The sequence below is a fragment of the Camelina sativa genome, chromosome 16, assembly GCF_030686135.1.
Source record: "Camelina sativa cultivar CO46 ecotype springtype chromosome 16, ASM3068613v1".
Classification (NCBI taxonomy): Eukaryota; Viridiplantae; Streptophyta; class Magnoliopsida; order Brassicales; family Brassicaceae; genus Camelina; species Camelina sativa.
The window spans coordinates 2,165,253-2,190,073 of NC_141895.1; the positions used below are offsets into that span (position 1 = coordinate 2,165,253).

Consider the following 24,821-nt stretch of genomic DNA (forward strand, 5'->3'; position numbering starts at 1 on the left):
TTGGCTAATACTATATATGTCTATATCAGATAAAATTATTAATTAACAAGGTAGACCAATAATTAAATGACGGATAGACTTTACTTGCTCCTTCATGTTTCCAAGACATTGTTTAATAGTACCAAGTTGCTGCATCTCTTTTGGTCCAGACATTGTTTAATACCTTATGAACCCTCACCGTCTGTTTGAAGCTGTATGGGTGATTTTGATGGGCTCTGCTTTGACACTCTAACAAAAGTAAGTTTTCTAATCTCTGCTTTTGACCTTATGTTCATCCTATAAGATCTGGGTTTTCTCTTTCTTTTTATGACTGGTTCGTGTTTATTTCCTCGATTGTGTAAGGATTAGACCTTGAAACTGGTTTGGAGTTAGGACCGTGTATTATTGTATCTTGAGTTCAGCTTCTGAAATCTTCTTGCTGGATGTGTTGTTTAGGTTTTGTAAGTGCTGATCTGTGGTTTTGTAAGTGCTGATCTGTCTTAGAAAGAAGCATGGATGATAGTTCCAAAGATGTAATCAATTGTTTACCAGACAATCTTCTTTGCCAAATCTTGTCAAATCTGTCTACTAAAGAAGCTGCTTTGACATCACTTCTCTCAAAAAGATGGCGGTATCTGTTTGCTCTTGTACCAAATCTTGATTTTGATGTCTTTTCCTCTCTGCATCCCGAGATTGAAACGCAAGACCAGACGAGTTTTATAGATTTTGTGGATAGAGTATTAAAATTGCGAGGGAAAGATCATATCTACAAGTTCTCTCTAAAATGTGGAGATGGCATTGAGGATGAAGACGTCTTCCCTTGGATATTAAATGCTTTGAGACATGGTGTGTCAGATCTTGCTCTACATGTCTCTCCCTCATTGGTTTATTGGCTGCCATCAAAGGTTTTTGCGAGTAAGACACTGGTTAGGCTGAAAATAGGACCTAAAGATGGTCCCAGAATTAAACTGAGAAATGTTTGTCTTCCAAAGCTTAAGACACTAAATCTAGATTCAGTTGTGTTTGAAGAGAGTGAGATTGGGTTTGCAAAGCTTCTTTCTGGTTGTCCACTGCTTGAGGAATTAAGTTTGCTTAATCTTGCTTCGGATCATTGGGATTCTTGCTCTGTGTCTTCCAAAATCCTCAAGAGACTAACGCTTTGTTGTGCACACTATCCCGGAAATCCAAAGAGTGTATCATTTGATACTCCAAATGTTGTCTACTTTGAATATTCTGATAATATTGCGCTAAAGTATCCAAAAGTGAATTTTGATTCGCTAGTTGAAGCTAGTATCTGTATTCGTATGACGAATGATCAAAAAGCAAATGTGAGATATGTATCAGATGTTGATGAGGAAACAGAGATGGTTGGCAATGCAATGAATCTTGTTATGGGAATATGCAATGTGAAGACCCTTTACTTATCTTGTGACACTCTTGAGGTATGTAAATCTAAACATTACTCGAGGTTTTTCGTTAATTAGTATATGAAAATGAGTGCTAATCTTTTGTTTTGTTTTAGACACTTAATTTTTGCTGTCAAGCAATACCTGTATTCAACAATTTGACTCATCTAACTATTGAGAGTCATCCGGAACTAGGATGGGAATCACTGCCAAATCTGCTTAAGAATTGTCCAAATCTTGAAACCCTTATCTTCCAAGTGAGCAAATCAAACCCTTGAAAGTAACTCTGTTTACTAATTTTACATTAAAGTTTGAGATGTTTCTTCTATGTTGTAGGGACTCCTTCACAAAGCAACAGATAGATGTGGGGATGTGTGCTTGTGCCAAGGTTTGGAGAATAGTCCATCTTGCTTATCATCAAGTCCGGTGAAGCTTCTAAAGATATTGAAATTTGGAGAAACCAATGATGGTGACGATATGGAGAAAGAGATAGAGCAGATAAAGAATTTCTTGGAGAAAATGCCAAATCTTGAACTACTGATAATATACTACAATAAATCCGAGAATGATCTAGTTGAAGTGTCAAGCCAACTTCAGATGGTTCCTGCAGTAGCTTCACTCAAGTGCAAGATTCAAGTAATCTCTGAAAACCTTAGCTTGTCATCCACTTTGCCCATTTCCTTGTCGATGAAATATGGATTGCACCTATAGAAGAACCTTACTGGTTTTGTGGAATCAATAATGCGGTCATGTCTCATATACCCTTTGGAAGCTATATATGGATGTGTGTCCTGGCTACAAGTATCTGTAGTTACTAAACAATATATCAAGATTCTCTTATTTCTATTGTTTGTACTTTGCTGCTTAAAAATATCCCATCCTTGTATGTTTTATGCTTTTGTTGTGAGAAACTTGAGTTGTAGTTTGAGTTTCTTTCTTTTGGTGCGTTAAAATGTTTGAGTAGAGAAGAAACTAACATGAGACTTAACTTGCCATAGAAAAATCATTGTTATCTTGTTCTCTTCTTAATTGAGTGGAGAAGAAACTAAATAAAAGTCCTGTTGCTCTCTCAAACTGGTTCCAATTCACAGGATCTTTCTTGTGATGCTGCATTCTCTAAATGGTGTGAATGAATGACTTCTCTTTTTCGTCTCAAAAAGTTAAGTAAATCACGAACCACATTGGTGAGAAACCAAAAACAATGTTGGGTTAGTGTACTTAGGCCAAAACAAGAGAAACAAGTGGAAATGGTGGACCTTTGAAGCCATTTGGATTTACAGAAATGTTAAATAAAAGTCAAATGAATAAAAAACTATGTTCACATCTTCTTTACATATACACATCTTACCCTCTCTATATAGATATGTATATATTTCTTTCTTAATGCGTGTGTGTATTGTTGAGATAATGAGTGCCTGTAATAGACTGGTGGGGGGGGGGGGGGGGGGGGGATAGAAGAACCCCACAGCCGTAGGAAATGGTGGAAGCACCATCAAAAGAGCTTCTAAAAGTTTTGGAATTTGGAACTTTCTATTAAACTAAAAAGTGAAATCTTCTTTTGTTCTCACCTTTCCACACAAAGTACACAAACAGAATCAACAAATATTCACAAACTATTTTCTTATTCACTGATTAGCCACAATATAATCAAATATGTTATCATGATTCATGAACACCTACGGACTACAAATTGTCAATATATATATAGCCACTAAAACTCATGGCCATATCAACCGTTTTGAGTAGTAGTATATTATTGCTTGTTTTTAGAAAGACCATTTTTTTCTTTCTAAAATATCCAAAAGTTTTGTTCTTTTGAGTGGTTTCAATATGAACACAAGACGCCCCCAATATTTTTTCAAACCCTATAATCTTGCCAGATCTTTTGCCATTTCTATCTCCTATTAGAAACCACAAGTAGCCTAGAGATCAACATGGAGAAACTCAAAAGATCTTTCGCCTCATTCTAATATATGCATGAATCTTGGAATTTATTGTTTCGTATCCCCCTTGATGAAAACGCGGACGTTCATACTAGGTGCGGACATCAAAATCATCAGCCGTATTTTTATATACAACAACTGCAACATGTGGTTGGTGAATTGTTATACTTTAACATTCAACAGTAATATTTTGTTGTCGTATATACAATTAATATATAGCCTGGTTAATGAAGAATATTAAAATTGTCTTTATTAGCTGCTTAAGCAGCCATTTTATTATTATTGAACGTAGCACGACAGCGAACAGAAAAGCCTTTAATTAATCAAAAAGTTAGGTTTGACAAACATTGTCTTATAGTACTTATATAGTAAATAATTAGAGGTATAGTGTGAACACCCAATGAAGATACATTTAATAGTGGTTCAAACATTGTCGGCACTCGAGAGTTAAAGACATCATGAGTTATATATAAACTAACTATATATATAGATCGATATGATTATGAATATGATAATGAGATTTCACATTTATAAGTTTATGGTAGTATAGTCATTTTCGTTTCCTTGTTATGAACATTTCTTTTACGATATGGATCTAAACCGATATATAAAAGAAACTAATTTCACAAATAAGATGTGAATAGAATCGTCGTTATTCCGCAACATAGTTTAGAATTTTGGTGTCAACACCCCAGTTGACTTGCAAAGGAACATGAATAACCAGATGGATAACAACTATTTTACAAGGCCGTCGGCTTAAAAATATTTTTGAAGGCCTTCCGTTCGTCATAAGATAGAGAGATGAAGAAATTTGTTCTACTTTTATTATATCTCATTAAAAATAGTAATGGCCAAATCATGGCTACATGATATGAATTATGAAACAGACCAAGATGAAGATGCTATTTCTGCCAATTATTACTCTTATCATTTAATTTTTGTTTAGGAAAGGAAAATATTGCGATCATATTAATTTTAATTATTAGGGGATTCTCTTTAGATTTCGAAAATCTGAATTAATTTGAATATCGAAGCGAATATTAAAATATAAAATCTGCAAGCATACGATACACTCGTATGACTTAAAATTATGTGTTGTATATTTACATCCATGTCTACTACGTACATGCACTTGTTTTTTTCACTTGTCAAGATTTCTAGGCCTATGCGTATACGTGGCATGAGAATCTCCTTATATGGTGTGAACGCAATTATGTTTTTGATTTGCCAACGTCTCTTAAAGATTAAACAACAAACGGAAACTTTTAGCATCCTTAAATTTTTTTAATATAACGTCTATACGTAATCTAATCAGGCTATGAATCAATCCGTAATGTAATCAAATTATTGACCAATAATCACGTTTGGTCCACACTTACACCTACAACTTCTCCAGTTGCAGTAGATCCTCTGCATTGCTCTCTTGCTATATATATTATTTATACACACACACACGCCACTAACCCAAAATACAAAGAACTCTCACTTCCTCCATTAACAACCAAAAAAGATTTTAATAAGAGGAGAAGGTCAGTAACAGAATCATCATCGCCATGCCTGTTCCTTCCGACAACAGTAGGGTACCGAGACTTGTGATCATGAAAGTTCTAGCAAAGCTTGAGAAGGAAGGTGAAAGCGCTGTCGTTAGAAACGGCATCACAGAGTTAGTTTTCTTCTTCTTCTTCTTTTTTTTTTTTTTTTTTTTTTTGTTTTCTCAAGAAAGTGATTCGAGAAACGGCTTCACCTTCAAGTCTCATATATATTTTTCTTTTTTTGGGTTGATTCAGGATTGACCACAAGTTATTGGACCCGTTCGTGTTGCTAGTTGATTTTTCCTGTAAGTTCCTTCCTTCCTCAAATCTGAAAGTGTGATTCTCTTATTATGTTATAGGCTAATCCAAAGCTTGCTCTGTTTTTCTCTGTTTCTTTATCAGTTTCACTCTCAGCTGGATTCCCAGATCATCCTCACAGAGGTCAATATAACATATACCTTCTCTTACACACGATTATATATGTTTTGAAATGTTGTCCCTAATGTATAATTGGTCAACTGTGGTGCAGGTTTTGAGAGTGTTACATACATGCTACAGGGAGGAATCATTCACAAAGATCCCAAAGGTCATAAAGGTACAATCCAAGCCGGAGATGTTCAGGTAATAACAAGAAACAGAAAACCCAAAGAAAAACATAGAATCCTCTCTGAGACTGGCTTCACTCAATTTTAATTCTTTGATATGACAGTGGATGACAGCAGGAAGAGGAATCATTCACTCCGAGTTCCCGGAAGAAGAAGTCAACAATGGTTTACAGCTTTGGATCAATCTCCCTTCCACTGACAAAATGTAAAAGAAGTTTTCTTTACTATCATCTCAAAAAGAGTTCACAGTATTTGAATCTCTCTCTTCTTTGATCTTTGACAGGATCGAACCAAAATATAAAGAGGTATCGAGTTTTGACATCCCGCGAGCAGAAGAAAACGGAGTTGAGGTCAAAGTCATAGCCGGAGACTCCATGGGAATCAAAACTCCAGTCTACACAAGAACACCAACTATGTTCCTTGACTTTACCCTCAAGCCAGGATCTCAAACCCACCAGACCGTTCCAGAATCATGGACCACTTTCGCCTACATTATAGAAGGCGACGAGGGTGTGTTCGGTTCTTTGAACTCTTCCGCTATATCCGCGCATCATGTTGTAGTGTTTGGACCAGGGGGTTTAGTTAGCGTGTGGAACAAGTCAACATCGAGGTCGTTGAGGTTTCTGTTGATTGCAGGGGAACCAATAGGTGAGCCTGTGGTTCAGTGTGGTCCGTTTGTGATGAACTCACAGGCGGAGATCGATTTGGCTTTTAACGATTATCAGAATGCTAAGAACGGGTTTGAAATGGCCAAGTGTTAGGTCACAGTGAAAAGTGTTAACAAAAACCATTTGAATTTTTGGGGTTTGTTTTCTTTATTTCACATTCAAGAGATGAATCAATGTTAGGAGCAATATAATGATGGCTCTGTTTGAGAAAGTTGATATCAAATTGAAATTGTTTTGGTTGTTCTTTTTAAATTTCTGAGCAACAATTAACGGAGCGAAGTGGTAGACATAGAGCAAAACTTTAGTCTCTTGAGGGTTGGTGGTAGACACAGAGCAAGGTGCACTTAGAGTCCCACATCAAATTAATCAGAACTAATTCCTCGACCTCGTCACATCCAGAAGGAAGCTTTGCAAACATACTGTTTTCAATCTCAACAAAATTAAGATGGGGATAATCGTAAGCTTTGGAAGAGATGTAACTTAGTTAGTTAATTACCACATCTTAAATTTTATAGATGCGTATCATAGTGACGCAAATCAACAACTTGGAAGCTGAAGAAAACATTGTGTATCATAAAAAAGTGAATATGCATATTAAGAAGCCGACAGAGTATAACAAAACAGACACCAAACTAGAACAATAGCTTTGATAATTAATATCTTGGAAGTCTTGAGAAAACATGAAGTATATACAAACACATAACAGAACTCGAACAAAATAGAATAAAAGCTTTGTTGATCTTCTCCGAGATTAAAAAAAGAGGATAATCTCCCATTTACGTTACAAGGAAAGGAAGATTAGTAGATACGCTGAAGTTATTCAGAGATTAGTTGGACTTGGACACTGGCCTTGGCTGAAGCTACTAGCCTCTGAAGTTGGCTTTCCACATCTTCATTGATCGGTGTACTATAGTACAATATCATTTGTTCAAGATTCGGCATTTTCTCCAGGAAATACTCTACTTGCTCCATCTGCTTCTCCATGTCATCACCATAGCAATCACAAATCTCACCAAAATTCAATATCTTTAGAATCTTTACGGGGCTTGATGATAAGCAAGTGGGACTGTTCTCAGAAGATTTGCATAGGCACCCGTCAACGTCCTCACATCTAATTGTACTTTTGTGATGGAGTCCCTGATCATAGAGGAAACAACTACAAAGTTTTAAATTTGTTTGAAGGTATATGTTAGCAAATGCAGTAAAAGGATTTGTAATGGTACTCTTACTTCAAAGACGAGGGTTTCAAGATTTGGACAATTCTTGAGTAGAGCCGGCAATGATTCCCATCCCACTTCCCAGTGAGTCATAATACTTAAATGATTCAGGTTCTTGAATATGGGTATTTGTTCACAGCAGAAAGTAAGAACCTGAAACAAAAACCAAATCAACTTCATTTGCAAGCCATCATGAAACACTAACTGAAACAAGGGTATTTAAATTACAGGTTGCTAGTAAGAAGACAGCAAACTGACATTCAAAAATTAGGAGGATACGATTACGATACAAACCTTAAGAGTGCTGTCAAATAAGTGAAGGATCCTAACATTGCTTATCCCCATAATAAGATCTGTTGCATTAGCGACCATATACCCGTTGGTTGCATGTGCATACTGAACACTTGTCATTTGAAGACCGATACTAGCTTCAACAAGTGAATCAAAATTCACCTTTTTATACTCGTCCGCAATATGATCTGAGTATTCCAAGTAGACGAGATTCGGCGTATCAAATGTAACAGTAAACGGGTTATTATCAATCACTTGACAGTAGAAAGTTAGACTCTTGAGGGTTTTTGAAGAGAAAGGGCGCCTCCAATAACCTTGCCAGCATAGATTGATCATGACTAGTTCCTCAAGCACAGGACAAGATGAGATAAGCTTCCCAAGGGCATTATCGAAACCACAATATGTTAACAAAACTAAATCAAGATAGAGAGTCTTAAGCTTTGGAAGAAAAACATCTCCCACATGAATGATAACACCATTTCCAGATTCCACTCTCAACCTAACCAGTGAGTTGCTCACAAGGACACTTGCAGGCATCGAATCATCGTGCCAATTCAGAGTAACGCGTAAATCAAGATCTGATACTCCACGTTCCATGACACTAGTTATCCAACGAGTGACACAATCTGGATAAACACCATCTTGACACTGAAGAGAGAAGCTTTTAATAGTAGAATTACCCTGCAAACCAAGCACTCTATCTACGAAATCCATAAACACTCTGTGTTTCTCATCCAATTCTAGGATAGGCACTTCATGTTCACGATATAATATAGAGTCATCGAAATCAAGATTTGGTCTGTAAGCAAAGAGATAGCGCCACTTTTGGGAGAGAAGTGAAGTCAAAGCTGCTTCCTTTGTGGTGAGAAACGACAATATGTGACAAATCAGAGCTTCTGGTAGATTGCTGATTATATCTTTGCAACATATATCCATCTTTGTCGGGTGCCCTACAAAGTGACAGATCTCAAACAGTTACAGACCTGAAAAAAATCAGATGCTTGCTTGACTCAAAAACACAACAAGTTCAACTTTCTCGTCACATGTCGGAAGGTTAAGAAGAACAATAGAATCAAAATCAGAAGAAAACGGGAAACAAAAACAAAATCACTGGGTTTCTAAAATCAGGCAAATGACATGATGATTTCGAGAGAGAGATATGAACTTCAGAAGCTTAACTAAAAATAAAAGGGCATTGTCAGCTGCAAATAAGTGTGTCAATGTCGACGAGACTCACTATTGAGTATCTGAGCACAGAGCCCATCAAAATCCTTCAAATCTGACAACTTCTCAGAGGTTGATTGCGAGAGGAGCGTGGAAAGACTGGAATTTTGCAACGCTTTCCTAATCAAAAGATAGGAGAGCACCCCTTCTCCCGAAGTGGACTATTCCCAACACGTCTTTCGTCTAATCGGGAGAAAAAAGGAAAAGTCTTTTTGGCCAAAACCCAAAAGTTTGTGAGGTTTGCAATGTTGTTCGGGGACGATGGTTCAAAACAGAAGTCTCAGCTCTGAAACGACATCGTACAAGCTGAGGAGATATATTTGGTTACTTGGAGTTGGATCTCATCTCGCAATTTTAAAGCTTCTTCTTCTTAATTTGGCCTTTTGTTCTAATTAGATCATCAAATTTTAATTGTAGTATATTTTCCTTGCGAGTGTCCCACAAGTTATAGAGTCCGTTCGCGTCTTAAAATTGTTATAACAAAGCAACCGTGAAGCACATCACAAGCAGTCTTATTGTTGTCCTCTGCATCCTCAGAACTTGTTATTTTCCTGAGGCTTGCTTTGTGAAGTTGATTTGAACCGTTATAGAACCATGTCTTGTTGTTGTTGTCCTCTGCATCCGCAGAATTATTTTCCTGGAAACAATAAGAATGATTAAAAGCAATTGGACCTTTCAAACAAAGAGTGATGGATATGTTGAAACAAAACCTTGAACGGAATTTTCTTCTTCTCTTATTCTTCTTCTTCATGGAAGTTGCACTTGGTCTCTACCTTGAATAATCTCCTTGGTCTGATTCTAGGAACCGAATTAAGCTGCACAAATAAAAGATAAAACTTCTTAAACTGGAAGATTGCTAGAATCAACGCAATTCTTAATTTTGAAAAAAAACAGAGGATTTTGAGATTACTTAAAGAGTGAACCCATATGGAGAAGCACAAGCAGCAGCAACAAACTGGAAACTGAAAGGATATATGTTCATTTGAGTAGAGTAGAACTTACTTGATTAATCTATACTGGAGAGGTACTCCGGACATTACAACCAGTCTTCCATAAGACATCAAAATCGATACCTTGAGCAATTTTTCCCCTGCAGTTCAAAATACAAAATTTGATCACTTTCTTTGAATTTCTATAGAGGACTCATAGTAAAACCTCTATAGCATTTAGTTAACTAACCAAAAATAGAAGCAGAATAACCTTGACATGAATTAACTCACCGACTATAACCATTCAAAAACATAACCCTGCAGTGAAAGGAATCAACACATTAAAATAAACAATAACAAGAGGAACGTGAGACCACATTTGGGGTATCAGAATGGTTATTAAGAATGTCAAATACCTTTATGCAATTTTCTGATTACTGCCTTTGGCTTGAGTCAGTTCTGGTGCCTTGTCAAAAAGCAGAGGATTTTGAGATGACTTACAGAACAAGAAGAGTGAACCCCCATATAATGCAGAATCATCCCTAATAGGAAGAAAGAGTGAACCCCCATATATCACCATCATCTAGAGAAGCAGCAAACAAGAAAACTAAAAAAGTCTCAGTCTCACTTATGGATGGGGAACTACTGAAGCGAATGTATTGAGTGATTTTGTTGAGTAATGGAACGACTTGCCTGAATTGTTGGGAAAAGCAATGGAGTCTTTGCGTCGACGACTGAGCTTCTTCTCTCCTCCGGTGATGAGTTGTTTTATGTGGAGAGATGTTTCACAGAATCTCCGAATAAACAAACCCATTAATTAAGATCCCATATACAATACAAAAGTCATATTTACGAAAGCAAAAGACTCAGATGAAGAAACACACAGTAAACATCAAGAATGTATACCTTTTTTTTTATTGTTGTGGAGTTTCTCGTCAAATCAGATGAGAGTTGAAGAAGAAACGTCATGTGACCTCTGAACATCCATCACTTGCAAAGACACGAAAACATAAACTTCCACCAGATATTATTCATCAAGAATGCTTGGATCCTGAGAGTAGAGAAAGAGAAGGTGATAAGATATATAACACACAAAAGAAAAAGAAAAGAGAAATCTCAGATTCACGTTGTTACCGCAAGGCGAAGGTTTTGTTTTTGTTTTGTTCAGAATCTTTCTTCATTCTTCAAACCATAGCATATCTCCGATCTGCATATAAGCTTCGTTAAAACAACAAGCCTAAGTGAAAACAAATTCGAGGAAGCGGACAAGACAAAGAGACCTATATATACCTTTCAATTCAATCAGTTTGATGTTGTTAGTGTTGTAAGAACACGCCGGCGACCGTTTTGTGGTCATCGTACTGGTTGGAAAGATGTTGCTCTCAAGTTTAGAAAGATACCCCTGAGTCCCTGACTTGTTTTTGCTCTCTTTTCGCCTTTGCTGAACCAAAATTATGGGAATCAACACATTTATATATATATATAAAATAAAAAACTATAACAACAGGAACAGCGACGACAAGAGTAAGACCTAGATTACCTTTTAATCGATCAGTTTGATGTTGTTTTACTGTAAGAACACGCCGGCAACCGTTTTCGTGTTCTGAGTCAAGAAAGCATCGTCCGTCCTGGCTGGAACATGAATACAAAGACCTGTTTCGTCTCACCCAAAAGAAAACAGTAAGTTCTCGCAAATGAAATTAAACAGCAACACCATTAAAAGAAAGAGAACAAGAGGCACATTTTAGGCAATTGGGAGAACCTCCGGCAGTTATCAAGAATTTACCTCCAAGATAGTAGTAGCCTTGTCAACTGAACAAAGTTTACCGCACCTTTGCTTCCCAAAGCAGAGGAATTTGAGATGACTTATAGTGAAGAGGATTCTACCATCATTTGGGTCCACGAGTTCAGCATCATCCCTAATAATATCTCCATCATCTAGAGAAGCACAAGCAGGAAAAACAAAACCAAAAAAGAAAAGAAATCTCAGTCTCACATATGGATGGGGAACTGAAACGAATGTTTTGAGTGATTGTGATTTGTGAGTAACGAGTCTGACTTGCCTGACTTGACGGTTGAGCTTCTTCTCTCTACCAAAAGTAGTAAGTGTAGTTCCTTACAAGTCACAACACCAGGATCACTTGTCATGTAAGAATTGGAACCAATATCACTGAAAAAGAAAGACAACCAATATTGTAAAAAAGATATAAGTATTAGACAATAAGATAATTAAGTGTTCTAAACTTCATACCTGGGCAGAAGCAGTCTCTTGTCATTGGCATTTTAAATTTTCGACTAACAACATGATAGAAGCTAAGAAGACGAGGATAGATAAAGATCAATTGGGCTCAAAGTGCTAGACCTCCAGTCTCCAGAGACGCATCATGAAAGCTCAACCAAACCACAGATAAACGTCCTGACAACAACATACTTACAAGATAAGTCCCCTCCCTATGAGTGATAAACCTTGATGCTTTCGTACGTCCTTGAGAAAATATGATTCATCGTCCTGGTTTGGAACACACAGCCACATACGCAAACCTGTATCGCCATTTCACCAGGCAAAAGAAGAAAGGAACAAACACATTAGTTAATTAAGATCCCCATATAATACAAGAACGAAACTCTTATTTCAAAAGCAAAACATCGATACCACCTCTGTAATTATAATAGCAGAACTATTTAATATTCCCATATAATACAAAAGTGAAACTCTTATTTTAAAAGCAAAAACGAAAATCAAATAGATTCATAGGTTTAGAAGAAAACGAGAGAATACCTCTGACTTGTTCAGGCCTGTTTACTCTCTCGTCACTTGTGGTAACACTGTTATCGGTCTTAAAATTGACAAACACTTCAAGAGCCGCACGAACCTGCAACAAAAATCCTAACTTCAGATGAATCCAAAATACAAATATGGTATGGTCAAGACAAAAAATTAGAATGAAAGTTCCGAGTACACCACATACCATCCAACAGCTCCGAGAAGAGCATCATCTGATTGCTTTGCTATGAACCTTCTTCTTCCTTCAAATCATCGTCTTGGTTGGAAAACACGAACACACACCTGTTTCAGCCCAAAGAAAGAAAGAAACCCACTATTTAATATCCCCTTATTATCCCTCCATCATCTGCCTGATTATAATCGTCTGTCACCATCATCATTGAAGTCTTGATTCTACAAAAACAAACATTTAAGAAGAACAAAGTTTTAAAGAAACTTGAGAAGAAGAATCACAATGTTACAATTAATGTGGACAATAAGTGGAACCTGATAATAACCTCTGTAATCAGATTCTTCTCCCTCTGATTCTTCAACTTCTTCATCATTTTCTCCTTCTTCTTTCCCTTCAGCCTAACCAAACATAACTCAAAAACTTTACTGTGAAGAGCTCAAAAAAAAAAAACAATTTTACTGCAAAATGTTTTTTTCATACCTTACACTTAGCTTCACGCCTTTCAAACACATCCACTTTATGAAAACCTGCAAAACGAAACATAAACCTGAGATTCTTGTTACACTGTTGATAGAAAGAAAAACAAGAAACAAAGAAAACACAATGTACCTGCTTTATGACACCATTTAGCTCTCTTAAGAGGTCGTGCTCTTCGAGTATCTGAAAGTGCATTACAGTTTATAAAATTGAATCAGTTTGATGTTTTACCTTTTCGGTTCTGAACCTTCTTCATTCTTCAAACCCATAGCATATCTCCAATCTGCACAAAAATAGAGAATTAGAAGAAGCTTCCTTAATATATTTTCTTTTAAGTCTGAATTATAACAACCAGCCTTAGTGAATAGTGGAACATGTTTTTTCAAACCTTATACAGCTTCAAGCTTTTTAAGCAAACCTGCAAAACGAAACCTAAACCTGAGATTCTTGTTACACGGTTGAATAAAAAAACAAAAGAAGAAGAAATAAATAAAACACAATGTACCTGCTTACCAGATAAGTCCCCTCCGGAACACACAGCCACAGACACAAACCTGTATCGTCGTTTCACCAGGCAAAAGAAAGAAAGGAACAAACCCATTAGTTAGTTAAGATCCCCATATAATACAAGAAGGAACTACTCTTATTTCAAAAGCAAAACATCGACACCACCTCTGTAATTATAATAGGAGAATAAAAAAAAAAAAAGCAAAATCGATAGGGTTTAGAAAGATACCTCTGGTAGTGCTAGCTACGTTATCAACCCTAACCCTGCAGTGAAAAGAATCAACACATTAAAAAAAAAAGAAAGAAGAAGAAAAGAAAAAAAACTATAACAAGAAGAACAACGCCGAGAAGACAAAAGACCTTTTTGTTTTGTAATCGATCAGTTTGAGTCACCGAACACGCACGCCCGCCGGCGACCGTGTTTGTGCTGAGTCGAATCAAATCATCGTCAGTCCTCGTCCACGAACACAAAACACCTGTTTCAGTTTCACCCAAAAAAAAAAGAAACAAACCCTAGAAATTTCCAAAATCAAAAAATAAACATTCACACGAAAATTTAAATTGAAACACGAAACGATACCTCCTCTGACTTGTTCTTCAGGTCCGCTTGCTCTCTCTCTCTCTCGCCGCCGTTAGGATCGAACGGTCTCTTTCTCTCTCGCCGCCATTAGGATCGAACGGTCTCTCTCTCTCTCTCTCCCTCGCCGCCGTTAGAATCGAGATCTCTCTCTCGCGCTCTCCCTCTCTCTCACTCACTCACTCTCTCTGAACTGATTTTGATTTCTCCAGGAGACTGGTGGAGCGTCCGAGAGTATTTATAGAACTGCCAAATAGAAAAAGGAAATTAGGATTGCCTTTTTTATTTACTTCTTCGATCGGAACTTTGTGTAAAAAATATTAGTGGGCCGTTTGGGCTTAAAGTTTTTTTTTTTTTGCTCATCTCTTTCTTTTATGTTACTAGAAGAACAAATTTAAGAAGAATTGAAAGACTTATCAACCGTTTTATTCTTATATATAATAATATTAAATTTTTTTATGGTTTACTAATTTACTATTAGCATTTAAGAGCATCGTTGTTACTAGAGAAAACATAGAAAAAAAAATTAATATTTAATATATGACTAGTAAGAAATTGACATGTGTTAAAAAATACTGAATAACGATTTTTCTCCTAGTAATTTTAGCAACGGTTCTTCTCCTTCTCTCCTGTTTGTATTTTTTATTAGTTTTTATTAAAGAAATTTGGGAGGAAGCAACCACCACTAATGATGGTCTAACAAACTTGGTTATTTAGTATTAGAATTATACATTTATAGTTCGAGTTTTGAAAGGAGATTAACAATTCCATTTCACTTATCTTACACCAGATTAATATTAATTCTAACCCTCTCACTCCATTAGCGTCTTCACATTTAATTGTGCTTTTGTGATAGAGTCCCTACATTTTATATATATAGATGAGAAGAACTTGTAAAGTCTAGTTTTGTTTGAAAAATTATGTTAGCAGAGATGCAGTAAAAAGGATATGTGTTTGGTACTTCAAAGACGAGAGGGTTTCTAGTTTCGGACAGTTCTTGAGTAGAGCCGGCAATGATTCCCATCCCAAGTCCCCGTGAGTCCTAACAGTTAACTGAATCAGGTTTTTAAAAACCGGTATTGGTTCACAGCAGAAAGTAAGCACCTGAATGAAACAAAAACCAAATCATCTAAATATATGTAACACAAACCTAAAACAAAAGGTATTAATTCAGATTACTAGGTTGGTTGGTTGGTTATTTGTCTTCCTTAAATTTCTAGGTAACCGAAAGATATGATTTTAAAAACAAAACCTCTTCCTTCTAGTAGTCCTTTACCTAATATAGGTTTTATTGAAGCCAAATATTATAGGTTTCACAGAAGCCAAATATAACAACAACAGCAACAACAACAACAACAGCAACGGAAAAATCAAGACTACGGGTTGCACGTTAGTCTTTGTTGAAAAACCTAATAAATGGATAAAAAAAATCACATCTTAATAATTATTTGCGTTGAGAAAGAACATGAAGTGTATACAACACAGAAAGAAAAGTGAAAATGCATATATCTGAAAATATTACATAACAGAGACGCTAAATAATTTTCGACTACGAACTAGAACAAAAGCTATGTTAATTAAACAACTTGAAAACCGGAAAACACGAAGTATATATAGTATACAACACACGAAAAAAAAAAGAAGGGAAAAACGCATGTCAAGAAGCTGAAAGAGCTATGAGGGACCAATAACAGAACATAGATGCTTTTGTGCTAAAAGCTAAACAAAGAGTAAAGATAAGTTGGTGAGATGTCGTTATCCATTATTAATTAATTGGATTCTGCACTTGGATGAAGCTCCTCTAGGAACTACCCTCTCAAGTTGGCTTTTCAAATCTTCATCAATTAGAGAATGGTGGTACAGTATCATTTGTTCAAGATTCGGCATTGTCTCCAGGAAATACATGACCTGCACCTTCCTCGTTTCATTTTCTTCACTGTAACAAGGAAGATAGCCAAAATCGAGTATCTTCAAAACCTTCACCGGACTTGATGATAGGCAACTACGAATGTCCACCTCTGAAGATTTGCATAGACACCCGTCAGCATCCTTACATTTAATTGTGTTTCTGTGATAGAGTCCCTAAATTATAGATGAAAAAAAATACTTTTATAATCTTAGTTTTGTTTGAAAAATTCTGTTAGCAGATGCAGTAAAAAGGATATGTGTTTGGTACTTCAAAGACGAGGGTTTCTAGTTTCGGACAGTTCTTTAGTAGAGCCGGCAATGATTCCCATCCCAAGTCTTCGTGAGTCGTAACAGTTAACTGAATCAGGTTTTTAAAAACCGGTATTGGTTCACAACAGAAAGTAAGTACCTGATGAAACAAAACCAAATCAACTAAAATATATGTAACACACAAACTAAAACAAAGGGTATTCAGATTACTAGGTTGGTTGGTTGTTTGTCTTCCTTAGATTTCTAGGCAACCGAAAGATGATTAAAAAAACAAACCTCAAAAATGGGATTAAGACACAAACCTCTAGAGTGTCGGAACATAAGTGAAGGACCTGAACATTGCTTATCCCCATAAATAGATTTGTTGCATTAAAGACCAAATCTCCATAGCTTGCATGTGCAATCTGACGACTTGTCATTAGAAGACCGATTCTAGCTTCAACAAGTGAGTCGAAATTCATTGTTTCATACTTTTCCGCAACATAATCATCGTATTCAAAGTAGACAAGATTCGGCGTAGTATCAAATGATATACGATAAGGACCTGCATCCCCTGCTACACTGCGTACCGTTAGCCTCTTCAGAGTTTTGGAAGACACAGAGCGGCTCCAGTAACCATCCCAATGTAGATTAATCATAACTAACTCCTCAAGGACATGACAGCCTGAGATAAGCTTGACGAGGCAACTGTCAACATCTCCAAACACAACATACATGAGATGGAGAGTCTTCAGCTTGGAAAGAAAAACATGTGCCAAATCAATGACGAAATCATATAGAGTTTCTATTCTCAGCCTAACAAGTGACTTGCTCACAAAGACACTTGAAGGCATGGAATGATTCGAAACCAAAGCACCGCGTAAATCAAGATCCGATACCCCACGTTCTATCACATTTGATATCCAACTAGACACGCGAAATGGATAACCCCACGTTCTATCACACTTGAGAGAGAATCTATCTATTGTAGAGTTACCCTGCAGACCCAATACTCTATCCACGAAATCCATAAAACCCCTATGAACCTCATTCCTCTCGGAGTCATCGAAATCAAGATTTGGTCTGTAAGCAAAGAGATAGCGCCACTTTTGGGAGAGAAGTGAAGTCAAAGCAGCTTCCTTTGTGGTAAGAAACGACAATATGTGGCAAATCAGAGCTTCTGGTTGATCACTGATTATATCTATATCCATCTTTGTTGAATTCATAGTGACAAACCTGATTAAAAAAAAAAAAAAAAGAGTAAGTCAAAGGGTTTCACATATGCTTGACTAACAAATAAAGTATACGAATCGAACAGAGACAAACCCCATAAAAGCAAAATTTGCTAGATAAACATTAAAATTAATTCGACGCTAATTAAGGAATCACAAAATCATCATTAGAAGAAATCGTGAACCTCACTTGGCTACGAGATTAAAATCAACAACTCTGAAGATTGATAGCGAGAGGGGAAGCGGAAGAGAAAGATTAGGGTTTTTTTTGCAATCCTTGGTCAGTTTGTTTTACTTAACTGTGACGTGGCGGTGACGAAATCGGAGGGTTTTGGGGTTTCCACGTCTGCTTATCGGTGTCCACGTGTTCTTTTTGTGTGTGTGTGTGTGCGTTCTTTAATTTTGGAATAAAAGAAGAATGCTCTGTTTCAGAAAATTACTAATAAGACTTATTTTCTCTTTGTAGTGGGCTTGTATGACAAATTAATTAGCTACTCAAGCTAAGAACCGAAACAAGCAAAAAAAAAAAGATAATCGAGTATTCCCAATCAAAACGATAAATAATCCGACCGAACACAAGCCACAATAACTAAAGAACAAAAGGCAGAAAGAAGAGATGGATCTTGTTTTAGTTGACGAGGTGATCAGAGATTACATGGATCTCGCAGTTTGGTGAAGCTTCTCTTGCAAAGTTGTTAAGTTGGCTTAAAACTTTCATCAGATCATCATCTATCGATGTATCGTAATGTACTGTCAGTTGTTCAAGACGTGGCATTGTCTCTAGGAAGTGCTTGATCAGCTCTATCTGATTCTCTATACCAAATTCACCATATCTCAGTACCTTTAAAGCCTTCACTGGACTTGAAGATAAGCAAGTAGGAACCTCCCCTGAAAATTTGCATAGGCACCCGTCAACATCCCCGCATTTGATTGTATATTTGTGGTGGAGTCGCTGAAACACAAGAGTAAACAACATCAAGAAAAATCTAGTTTGTTTGAAAATTGAGTTTAAAGATGCAGTTAAAAGGATATGCGTTGGTTACGTCGAATACAAGAGTTTCTAGATTGGGGCAGTTCTTGAGTAGAGTTGGCAGTGATTCCCATCCTACATTATTATGGGTCTCCACAGTTAAATGAATCAAGTTGCTGAATACCGGCACTGGTTTACAGCAGAAAGTAAGAACCTGAAACAGCAACCATATCATCATTCTTCATCTATATCCAATCATTAACCCAAAACAAACATTTATTTATCGATGCTGAGCTAACAAACATACCGCAAGAGTGCTGGCAGACAAGTAAAGGATCTGAACATTGCAGATTCCCTTAAGAAAATCTGATGCATTGCCGACCAAATTTCCATAGTTTGCATGTGCATGCTGATGACGTGTCATTCCAAGATCGATGGTAGCTTCAACAAGGGAACCAAAGTCCACTTTTGGATACTTGCGTGCAATATGATCAGAGTAGTCAAAATAAACAAGATTTGGTGTATCAAACGAAATAGTATCTGGATTATGGTCATATTCTTCACCACAAGGATGTAGCGTTAGTCTCTTGAGTGAATTGGAAGACAGAGAGCGGTTCCACAAATCGGAGTAAACTCTAATGAGAACTAATTCCTCGAGGACATGACAACCAGATGTAAGCTTGTGAAAACAATCTTCAGTGTTTCCTAACAAAACTCTAGTAAGGTAGAGAGTCTTAAGCTTCGGAAGAGAAACATGTTCCAAATCAATGCCGTAAACATTTCCAGATTCTATACTCAGTCTAACCAGTGACTTGCTCTCGAAGATCTTTGAAGGCAGACGGCCCTCATGCAGACTAACGCGTAAATCAAGATCGTTAACCCCACGTCGCAGCACGTTTAATATCCATTCAATGACAGATTCCGAACGAACAACGCCATGTCCAAACATAAGAGAGAACCTGTTGACAGTAGAATCCCCTTGCAACTCCAAAACTCTATTCACGAAATCTATAAAACTCAAGCGAATCATCCGGCTAATGCTGTACTCGAACCCATGTTTTAGATATACGGAGTCATCGAAATCAAGATTTGGTCTGAAAGCAAAGAGATAACGCCACTTTTTGGAGAGAACTGAAGTCAAAGCAGAGTCTTCAATGGGAAGGAATGACAAAATGTGGCAAATCAGAGCTTCTGGTAGATCACTTATTATATCTCTACTGGGACCAAAGTCCGTCTCTTTCGATTTCATAGTGACAGATATTAGATCTATCTCAACAAAGAGTTACAACACCTACAAAAAATATAAAATCATCGAAATCAAGAAGCTTCATTCCAAATATACGCCTTCCTCAAAATCTCAAATTGCAAAACCAGTTTCAAAGTCTTTGTCTTTCAGAAAATCAAAATTGCTAGAAAAAAAAGTTCAAACTCGACACTAGAGAGAGTACAGGAAACTTTACTTTGTTCCAAATACGCTCTTTCGTAAATCTCAAATTGCAAACCAGTTTCAAAAGTCTTTGTCTTTAATTAAACACACACACACAGATACAAATTGCCAGAAGAAACAATTAAAATTCGACAGAATCAAAAGAGTAAAAAAGAAGAAATGAGGAACCTTTTACTTGGTTTTTAGCGCAGAGTCCATCAAAACTACACAAATGTTGCTACTTGGTAGTAGGTGGTAGAGGGGAATTAGGGTTTTTCTGAAATTGGGATTGTGGCGGGACGAGAGAACTCCCTGATTATAGATGAGTGAGGACTCCTAAACGTCGTCGTTCAGTTGGTATGTTTCTTTTTGCAATTTTTTGTTCTTACCTAATACAATTTTAATATTGATACTGTACTTTTGTAAATTTAAAATAAATAAAAAAGAAAAAGTTTACTTAACAATTATGAAGAAAACATATTGAAGAGTTTAGAATATACGACGTGTTACTTTTAGGGATTTTACTTACAAAAATTATGAATCTTACTAATTTTCAATTTTATATGAACAATGAATTTTTATTAACCGTAATCTTAGAGAGAGGTATTAAACTTGTATTTTAGAAGATTTTAGAGTATTCTAAAAATGACTTGTTATTCAATTGATGATTTTTAATAATCTTCTAAAATCTTATATTATTCAACTTGGAATCTATGTAAAATCATTTAAAATATTTTACAATCTTTTGTTATTCAATTAATGATTTACAAAACTTATTTAAAATCTACTGTTATTCAAAATATCACAAAATTTTTAAAAAATGTTCTTTTGAATGATTCTACAAGACTTTTGTTTGTTTTTTAGTTATAAAATATGAGTATCAAAATCATAGCTATAAGGTGGAATTGTTGAGGATTTTTTTAAAAAAAAAAAAAAAAAAACCAGTTATCACAACAAAACCAACAACTGATGCATCGTCTCTTTCTCTCTCTCAAAACCGTAATCGATCGAATCATTGTAACTTCTCCTCCTGCAATCGATCGAATCTAATGGCCAACAAACCACGTACTTAGGGCAAATTCTGCGTTACATTATGGTATAAAGTTTTTTTTTTGTGTTATAAAATATTTTTAAAATCATTCAAAGTTTACTAAAATCTCATAGAATCTAATAGAATATCATACAATCACATTTTATTTTCCTTTTTTTAATAGAATAACTCTAAAACACAATCAAATCTCCTAAAATCTTTCAGAATCTAAAATTTTAAAATCCTACCAAATCCTAAGAATATCAAGTTTAATACCCCCTCTTACTAATCCAATCCATTGACAGCTTTTGCCTTTTGGTGATTTTTTTAAAAAAATATAGAAAAATTCCATCTTTTAATTTTCGACAAACCTATAGAAAGTTAATTAACGTTTATGAAAAATTGGTAAAATGCGTTACATACAACAATTTTGGAAACGAAATTCGTATAAACTACTCACAGCATCATTTTATTAATTTCCTAGAATTTCGGAATTATATGTATTTTTTTGTCTTTACTTTTTTAGATCAAGGCCAGTAAAATCATAGCAATAATATAGAAAGTTAACATTTATGAAAAATTGGTAATATGCATTACAAACAAACAATTATAGAAACGAAAATCGTATAGAGTATAGATAGTTGCAACAGCATTTAATTTCAGGCAATTGTTATAAATACCACTAAAATATTTTTTTTCCAAAAATATCACAAATTTAGTTTTTTTTCCCAAAAATATCACATAATTCTACTAAAGTTCTAGTACTAAAAATTAATTGTTAAATTCTAAATACTAAACTCTACCCCTTAAAAATTATACCCTAAAAGCCTAAAACTAAATGTGTCAACCCAAACATAAAAAAAATAGTACATCTTTAAAAATCATTTTTTTGTATTTGTGGTAATTTTGAAAAAAAAACTTTTGAGATATTTTTGGGAAAAAACTTAAATGTTGTATTTTGGAGAAAAAAAAAATTTTAGTGGTATTTAAAGTAATTTCTCTTTAACTTCCTAGATTTTCGGAATTATTTCTACTTTTTTTTGTCTTTGCTTTTTAGAATCATAACAATTTTAGTCTCAACTAGGTTAGTACCCGCGCTACGCCGCGGGTTGTTTTTGAATTTTTTTTTTTAATAAGATTTTTGTTTTGTATTTTTTGAAATCAAAAATATAATATAAATTGTTTGGAATTAGAATTTACTATTAAGTTATTTGAAATTTTATATAATCTTGTATCCAATGCCTACTCAAAGTTCAATTCCAGAATATAAATATTAATATAATACTTTATGAGCTGTCTTGCAAATAATTAATATCTATTAGTGCATCTTCCTGGTTTTTGGATCCAAGAGTAAAGAGTACACATAATATAGTAAATAAAAAGAAGTAACCACACTTGTCATATATGAAGAAAATGTGGCAGTACTTGTACACATAAGTGCTACAAACACACATGTCTATATAAAACAATGTGTGGGCATGAGGTTCTCAATTAAAAAATATGAATCGTAAGTATTAAGAACCAAAGAAGAAAGAAGTTTGAAAGCATATCCTTTCCATCTCCTTGGCGGCACTAACATTGGAACATAAGGAATTAATCTATGCTTAGCCTGCATGAAACAAGAACAATAAAAAATTACCTAAAAGCTCATGCATGGAATAGTTTTAAATCAGAAAAGAAACATTTTAAGTTAAAAAATTTAACTCACGGACTTATCAAGGTTAATACCAAATAAAAGTAGGTTTTATATAGTATTTCTTAACATATATTAAATCATAAAGTCATTGAAGACAGCATACAAAGATATAAAATACGGAAGTAGGCGATTGAAGGACAAACCTGAGATAACGTGACACGAGGTTGATGAATCCACTCTTTTCATTCGCACTAAAACAAAAAGGAAACAAGCCACAATCAAACAATGAAGATCCAGAATCGACAACACAAAACCTCATCTCAGTAAGTCCATCAACGGCGTATTTGAGCTGCGGGAGCTTCTCGGTTGCAGCGGGCCGGCGGCCATGGATAAATTTTCCGATGAGATATATACGACAAAAAGAACAAAGATTCATCTTAAGAAAATGAGTAAATACCTTGTTGACCACAGATTTGGTGATCCTCGGGAACTCCGATCCAGCTTCAGAACATACTTGAAGAAGGAAAAGGATAAACCGAGTAACGAAGATGTGGTCCTAACCGCCTCCCAAAAAAATCTGGAGCAAAAAAAGACATAAAACTTAAAAACATAGTTAAATGTCTATGGAAACACACTTGCGTTACTATCCAACTTTTTTTGTCAATGAAAGGTGACCACTAAATAGATAACACTCAGTTCCTTGAAAACAGAATGTGACACACCAAATCGAATACAAATTATGTTCTCTACACATTACCTTTGCTCGGTCATTCTTACAGCTTCAAGTCCGGTAAAGATTTTGTCAGTGAGACCAATCCTCTGCTCTAATTGGGAAACTCTAGCCATCACCGCAGCTGATACACCGTGGGATTCGTCAACGGTTTTAGCTTTGCTTAAAGCGTCTTTGCCTAGCACGAATCCTGTGGCAAACATTGTTTTCACCACTTCTTGAGCTTTAGTCACTGCTTCTCCAGCGTTGAACTTGCCTCGTTGAGCATGAGGCTACATGATTGAAGAATGAATGAGCTTTAGAAATGAGACCAAACCTGAAACCAGTGAGTGTAAGATTCTACTATTTAACAAAACCCAAAAAGATCAAAACTGAGAAATGTGTAAAAGAAAAGATTCATACATTTGAGTATGATTCATCTTCAAAACCCCGCAGAGTCGCATTCCAGAAATAGAACTCTTTGTGATGTTGTCCCCAACAAGTAATGCAAACACGCTGATCCAATATTGTTGTCCCCTGAAGAAAGCGAGAATTCCAACGAACCGAGTTATTCAGGCTCAAGAGACACACAAAAAGAAAGAAAAAAAGTGAATAAAATTGAAACAATACTTACACTGAGTAAAACAACAATTTCTTGAGAATAAGAATCCCTGAACATCACATAAGCAGTGCAAGCTTGCTCACCTGACCTAGTTTTGTTAACAACATAGCAGATTTAATCTTGTGAATCCAAAATATGCACAAAATACCAATTTTGTCTAGAAGTAAGGTTTGTTTACCTGACAATATCTATATATTGGATTGTACCAGAGAAAGAGAAGAAATCAATAAGATATTTCTCGGTAACAGATGGAGATAACCCAGTCACTTCAACACCATATCCAATTTGATGATCTATCTTCACCCAACAGCCGAAAAAAAGAAAAAAAAAATAGAGAAACCTTAAAATATCTCAACTTAACCTAATTCGACAGATTCATCACTTCCAGACGAAATCGAAACTCATAAATATAAGGAATATACTCTTCCTGATCTCTACCTCGTACTAATATGCTTCACATGGTTCTGAAATTTCAAGCGAAACTTGAGCAAGAGTGGATTGCAAATTGTATCAAGAACACCAATTGATTCACACATCGTATTACTACAGAGCGGTGGCGAGTTCTTGAGACACGGTGAAGAGAGAATTGAGAAATCAGCGGTGGCGAGTTCTTGAGACACGGTGAAGAGAGAATTGAGAAATCAGATTTCGGGTTGTTGAGATTTTGGAGACCTTTTCGATAAATTTCAGATTATTAGAATGTTATTTGATAGGTAAGCAAAATTAT

The 24,821-nt window shown here is 35.7% G+C and overlaps 6 protein-coding genes and 1 long non-coding RNA gene across 27 annotated transcripts; 2 read left to right on the forward strand and 5 right to left on the reverse strand.

Annotated features, from left to right (window-relative positions):
- Positions 1 to 40: 40 nt before the first annotated feature.
- On the forward strand, positions 41 to 2,338 carry LOC104749401 (F-box/LRR-repeat protein At3g59210). 6 transcript variants are annotated; one of them, XM_087491015.1, is made up of 4 exons: positions 41 to 237; positions 436 to 1,421; positions 1,581 to 1,642; positions 1,722 to 2,338. In XM_087491015.1, the coding sequence occupies exons 2-4, from the start codon at positions 492 to 494 to the stop codon at positions 1,813 to 1,815; spliced, it is 1,086 nt and encodes a 361-aa protein (XP_087347141.1). In that variant the 5' UTR covers positions 41 to 237; positions 436 to 491; the 3' UTR covers positions 1,816 to 2,338. The 6 variants fall into 6 exon arrangements, with proteins under 6 accessions (XP_087347141.1, XP_010469325.1, XP_010469326.1 ...); XM_010471023.3 differs by having other exon boundaries at positions 42 to 237; positions 1,502 to 1,642; XM_010471024.3 differs by having other exon boundaries at positions 45 to 237; positions 343 to 1,421; positions 1,502 to 1,642.
- Positions 2,339 to 4,637: 2,299 nt separating this feature from the next.
- LOC104753259 (pirin-1) lies at positions 4,638 to 6,385 on the forward strand. The gene is made up of 6 exons (XM_087491022.1): positions 4,638 to 4,991; positions 5,116 to 5,165; positions 5,263 to 5,301; positions 5,390 to 5,481; positions 5,570 to 5,670; positions 5,749 to 6,385. The coding sequence occupies exons 1-6, from the start codon at positions 4,882 to 4,884 to the stop codon at positions 6,224 to 6,226; spliced, it is 870 nt and encodes a 289-aa protein (XP_087347148.1). The 5' UTR covers positions 4,638 to 4,881; the 3' UTR covers positions 6,227 to 6,385.
- Positions 6,386 to 6,766: 381 nt separating this feature from the next.
- LOC109124899 (putative F-box/FBD/LRR-repeat protein At3g59240) lies at positions 6,767 to 9,285 on the reverse strand. 2 transcript variants are annotated; one of them, XM_010471027.3, is made up of 4 exons: positions 8,879 to 9,285; positions 7,645 to 8,591; positions 7,363 to 7,503; positions 6,767 to 7,270 (listed from the first exon to the last, which is right to left on the reverse strand). In XM_010471027.3, the coding sequence occupies exons 2-4, from the start codon at positions 8,575 to 8,577 to the stop codon at positions 6,950 to 6,952; spliced, it is 1,395 nt and encodes a 464-aa protein (XP_010469329.1). In that variant the 5' UTR covers positions 8,578 to 8,591; positions 8,879 to 9,285; the 3' UTR covers positions 6,767 to 6,949. The 2 variants fall into 2 exon arrangements, with proteins under 2 accessions (XP_010469329.1, XP_019094120.1); XM_019238575.2 differs by having other exon boundaries at positions 8,821 to 9,221.
- On the reverse strand, positions 9,261 to 14,566 carry LOC104749402 (uncharacterized). Of its 9 annotated transcripts, XR_015584231.1 has the most exons (24): positions 14,316 to 14,566; positions 14,096 to 14,211; positions 13,965 to 13,999; positions 13,734 to 13,782; positions 13,617 to 13,646; positions 13,361 to 13,511; positions 13,232 to 13,278; positions 13,066 to 13,149; positions 12,894 to 12,972; positions 12,764 to 12,861; positions 12,574 to 12,667; positions 12,046 to 12,335; positions 11,858 to 11,964; positions 11,581 to 11,732; positions 11,335 to 11,447; positions 11,085 to 11,235; positions 10,929 to 11,001; positions 10,701 to 10,845; positions 10,488 to 10,588; positions 10,211 to 10,377; positions 10,045 to 10,112; positions 9,868 to 9,955; positions 9,576 to 9,680; positions 9,261 to 9,502 (listed from the first exon to the last, which is right to left on the reverse strand). It is a non-coding gene; the product is annotated as an uncharacterized LOC104749402 (long non-coding RNA). The 9 variants fall into 9 exon arrangements; XR_015584235.1 differs by lacking the exon at positions 12,894 to 12,972; XR_015584233.1 differs by having other exon boundaries at positions 11,085 to 11,230; positions 12,764 to 12,972.
- Positions 14,567 to 15,869: 1,303 nt separating this feature from the next.
- On the reverse strand, positions 15,870 to 17,938 carry LOC109129581 (putative F-box/FBD/LRR-repeat protein At3g59240). Its single transcript, XM_087491021.1, has 4 exons — positions 17,796 to 17,938; positions 16,793 to 17,705; positions 16,489 to 16,629; positions 15,870 to 16,394 (listed from the first exon to the last, which is right to left on the reverse strand). Exons 1-4 carry the CDS (start codon positions 17,798 to 17,800, stop codon positions 16,068 to 16,070), a joined length of 1,386 nt encoding a protein of 461 aa, XP_087347147.1. The 5' UTR covers positions 17,801 to 17,938; the 3' UTR covers positions 15,870 to 16,067.
- Positions 17,939 to 18,136: 198 nt separating this feature from the next.
- Positions 18,137 to 20,388, reverse strand: LOC104753260 (F-box/LRR-repeat protein At3g59250-like). Its single transcript, XM_087491018.1, has 4 exons — positions 20,287 to 20,388; positions 18,979 to 19,962; positions 18,745 to 18,885; positions 18,137 to 18,653 (listed from the first exon to the last, which is right to left on the reverse strand). Exons 2-4 carry the CDS (start codon positions 19,918 to 19,920, stop codon positions 18,330 to 18,332), a joined length of 1,407 nt encoding a protein of 468 aa, XP_087347144.1. The 5' UTR covers positions 19,921 to 19,962; positions 20,287 to 20,388; the 3' UTR covers positions 18,137 to 18,329.
- A 2,108-nt stretch (positions 20,389 to 22,496) lies between these two features.
- On the reverse strand, positions 22,497 to 24,805 carry LOC104753261 (uncharacterized). 7 transcript variants are annotated; one of them, XR_015584227.1, is made up of 8 exons: positions 24,533 to 24,795; positions 24,273 to 24,387; positions 24,107 to 24,182; positions 23,896 to 24,009; positions 23,521 to 23,765; positions 23,221 to 23,340; positions 22,967 to 23,121; positions 22,497 to 22,736 (listed from the first exon to the last, which is right to left on the reverse strand). XR_015584227.1 is itself a non-coding variant. In XM_087491026.1 (8 exons), exons 5-8 carry the CDS (start codon positions 23,694 to 23,696, stop codon positions 22,721 to 22,723), a joined length of 360 nt encoding a protein of 119 aa, XP_087347152.1. In that variant the 5' UTR covers positions 23,697 to 23,809; positions 23,896 to 24,009; positions 24,107 to 24,182; positions 24,273 to 24,387; positions 24,533 to 24,805; the 3' UTR covers positions 22,497 to 22,720. The 7 variants fall into 7 exon arrangements, 6 of the variants coding, with proteins under 6 accessions (XP_087347152.1, XP_087347153.1, XP_087347149.1 ...); XM_087491026.1 differs by having other exon boundaries at positions 22,967 to 23,014; positions 23,521 to 23,809; positions 24,533 to 24,805; XM_087491027.1 differs by having other exon boundaries at positions 22,967 to 23,014; positions 23,521 to 23,809; positions 24,273 to 24,391; positions 24,533 to 24,802.
- Between the last annotated feature and the right edge of the window lie 16 nt (positions 24,806 to 24,821).

Bases quoted from the DNA above. Each gene is read 5' to 3' on its own strand.
- LOC104749401 (XM_010471023.3), top strand. From the start codon at position 492: ATGGATGATAGTTCCAAAGATGTAATCAATTGTTTACCAGACAATCTT. The intron at 1,422-1,501 runs GTATGTAAATCT...GTTTTGTTTTAG, and splicing joins TATCTTGTGACACTCTTGAG to ACACTTAATTTTTGCTGTCA. The intron at 1,643-1,721 runs GTGAGCAAATCA...TCTATGTTGTAG, and splicing joins TTGAAACCCTTATCTTCCAA to GGACTCCTTCACAAAGCAAC.
- LOC104753259 (XM_087491022.1), top strand. From the start codon at position 4,882: ATGCCTGTTCCTTCCGACAACAGTAGGGTACCGAGACTTGTGATCATG. The intron at 4,992-5,115 runs GTTAGTTTTCTT...GGGTTGATTCAG, and splicing joins GTTAGAAACGGCATCACAGA to GATTGACCACAAGTTATTGG. The intron at 5,671-5,748 runs GTAAAAGAAGTT...GATCTTTGACAG, and splicing joins CTCCCTTCCACTGACAAAAT to GATCGAACCAAAATATAAAG.
- LOC109124899 (XM_010471027.3), bottom strand. From the start codon at position 8,577: ATGGATATATGTTGCAAAGATATAATCAGCAATCTACCAGAAGCTCTG. The intron at 7,504-7,644 runs GTTTGTATCGTA...TTTTTGTTTCAG, and splicing joins TATTTGACAGCACTCTTAAG to GTTCTTACTTTCTGCTGTGA. The intron at 7,271-7,362 runs GTAAGAGTACCA...CTCTATGATCAG, and splicing joins TTGAAACCCTCGTCTTTGAA to GGACTCCATCACAAAAGTAC.
- LOC109129581 (XM_087491021.1), bottom strand. The intron at 16,630-16,792 runs GTTTGTGTCTTA...TTGTTTCATCAG, and splicing joins TATGTTCCGACACTCTAGAG to GTACTTACTTTCTGTTGTGA. The intron at 16,395-16,488 runs GTACCAAACACA...TCTATAATTTAG, and splicing joins TAGAAACCCTCGTCTTTGAA to GGACTCTATCACAGAAACAC.
- LOC104753260 (XM_087491018.1), bottom strand. From the start codon at position 19,920: ATGAAATCGAAAGAGACGGACTTTGGTCCCAGTAGAGATATAATAAGT. The intron at 18,886-18,978 runs GTATGTTTGTTA...TTGCTGTTTCAG, and splicing joins TGTCTGCCAGCACTCTTGCG to GTTCTTACTTTCTGCTGTAA. The intron at 18,654-18,744 runs GTAACCAACGCA...CTTGTGTTTCAG, and splicing joins TAGAAACTCTTGTATTCGAC to CGACTCCACCACAAATATAC.
- LOC104753261 (XM_087491023.1), bottom strand. From the start codon at position 24,151: ATGTTCAGGGATTCTTATTCTCAAGAAATTGTTGTTTTACTCAGT. The intron at 23,766-23,895 runs GTATGAATCTTT...TCAATCATGTAG, and splicing joins AAGATGAATCATACTCAAAT to CCTCATGCTCAACGAGGCAA. The intron at 23,015-23,220 runs GTATTTACTCAT...TTTTTGTTTTAG, and splicing joins CCAAATCTGTGGTCAACAAG to TGCGAATGAAAAGAGTGGAT.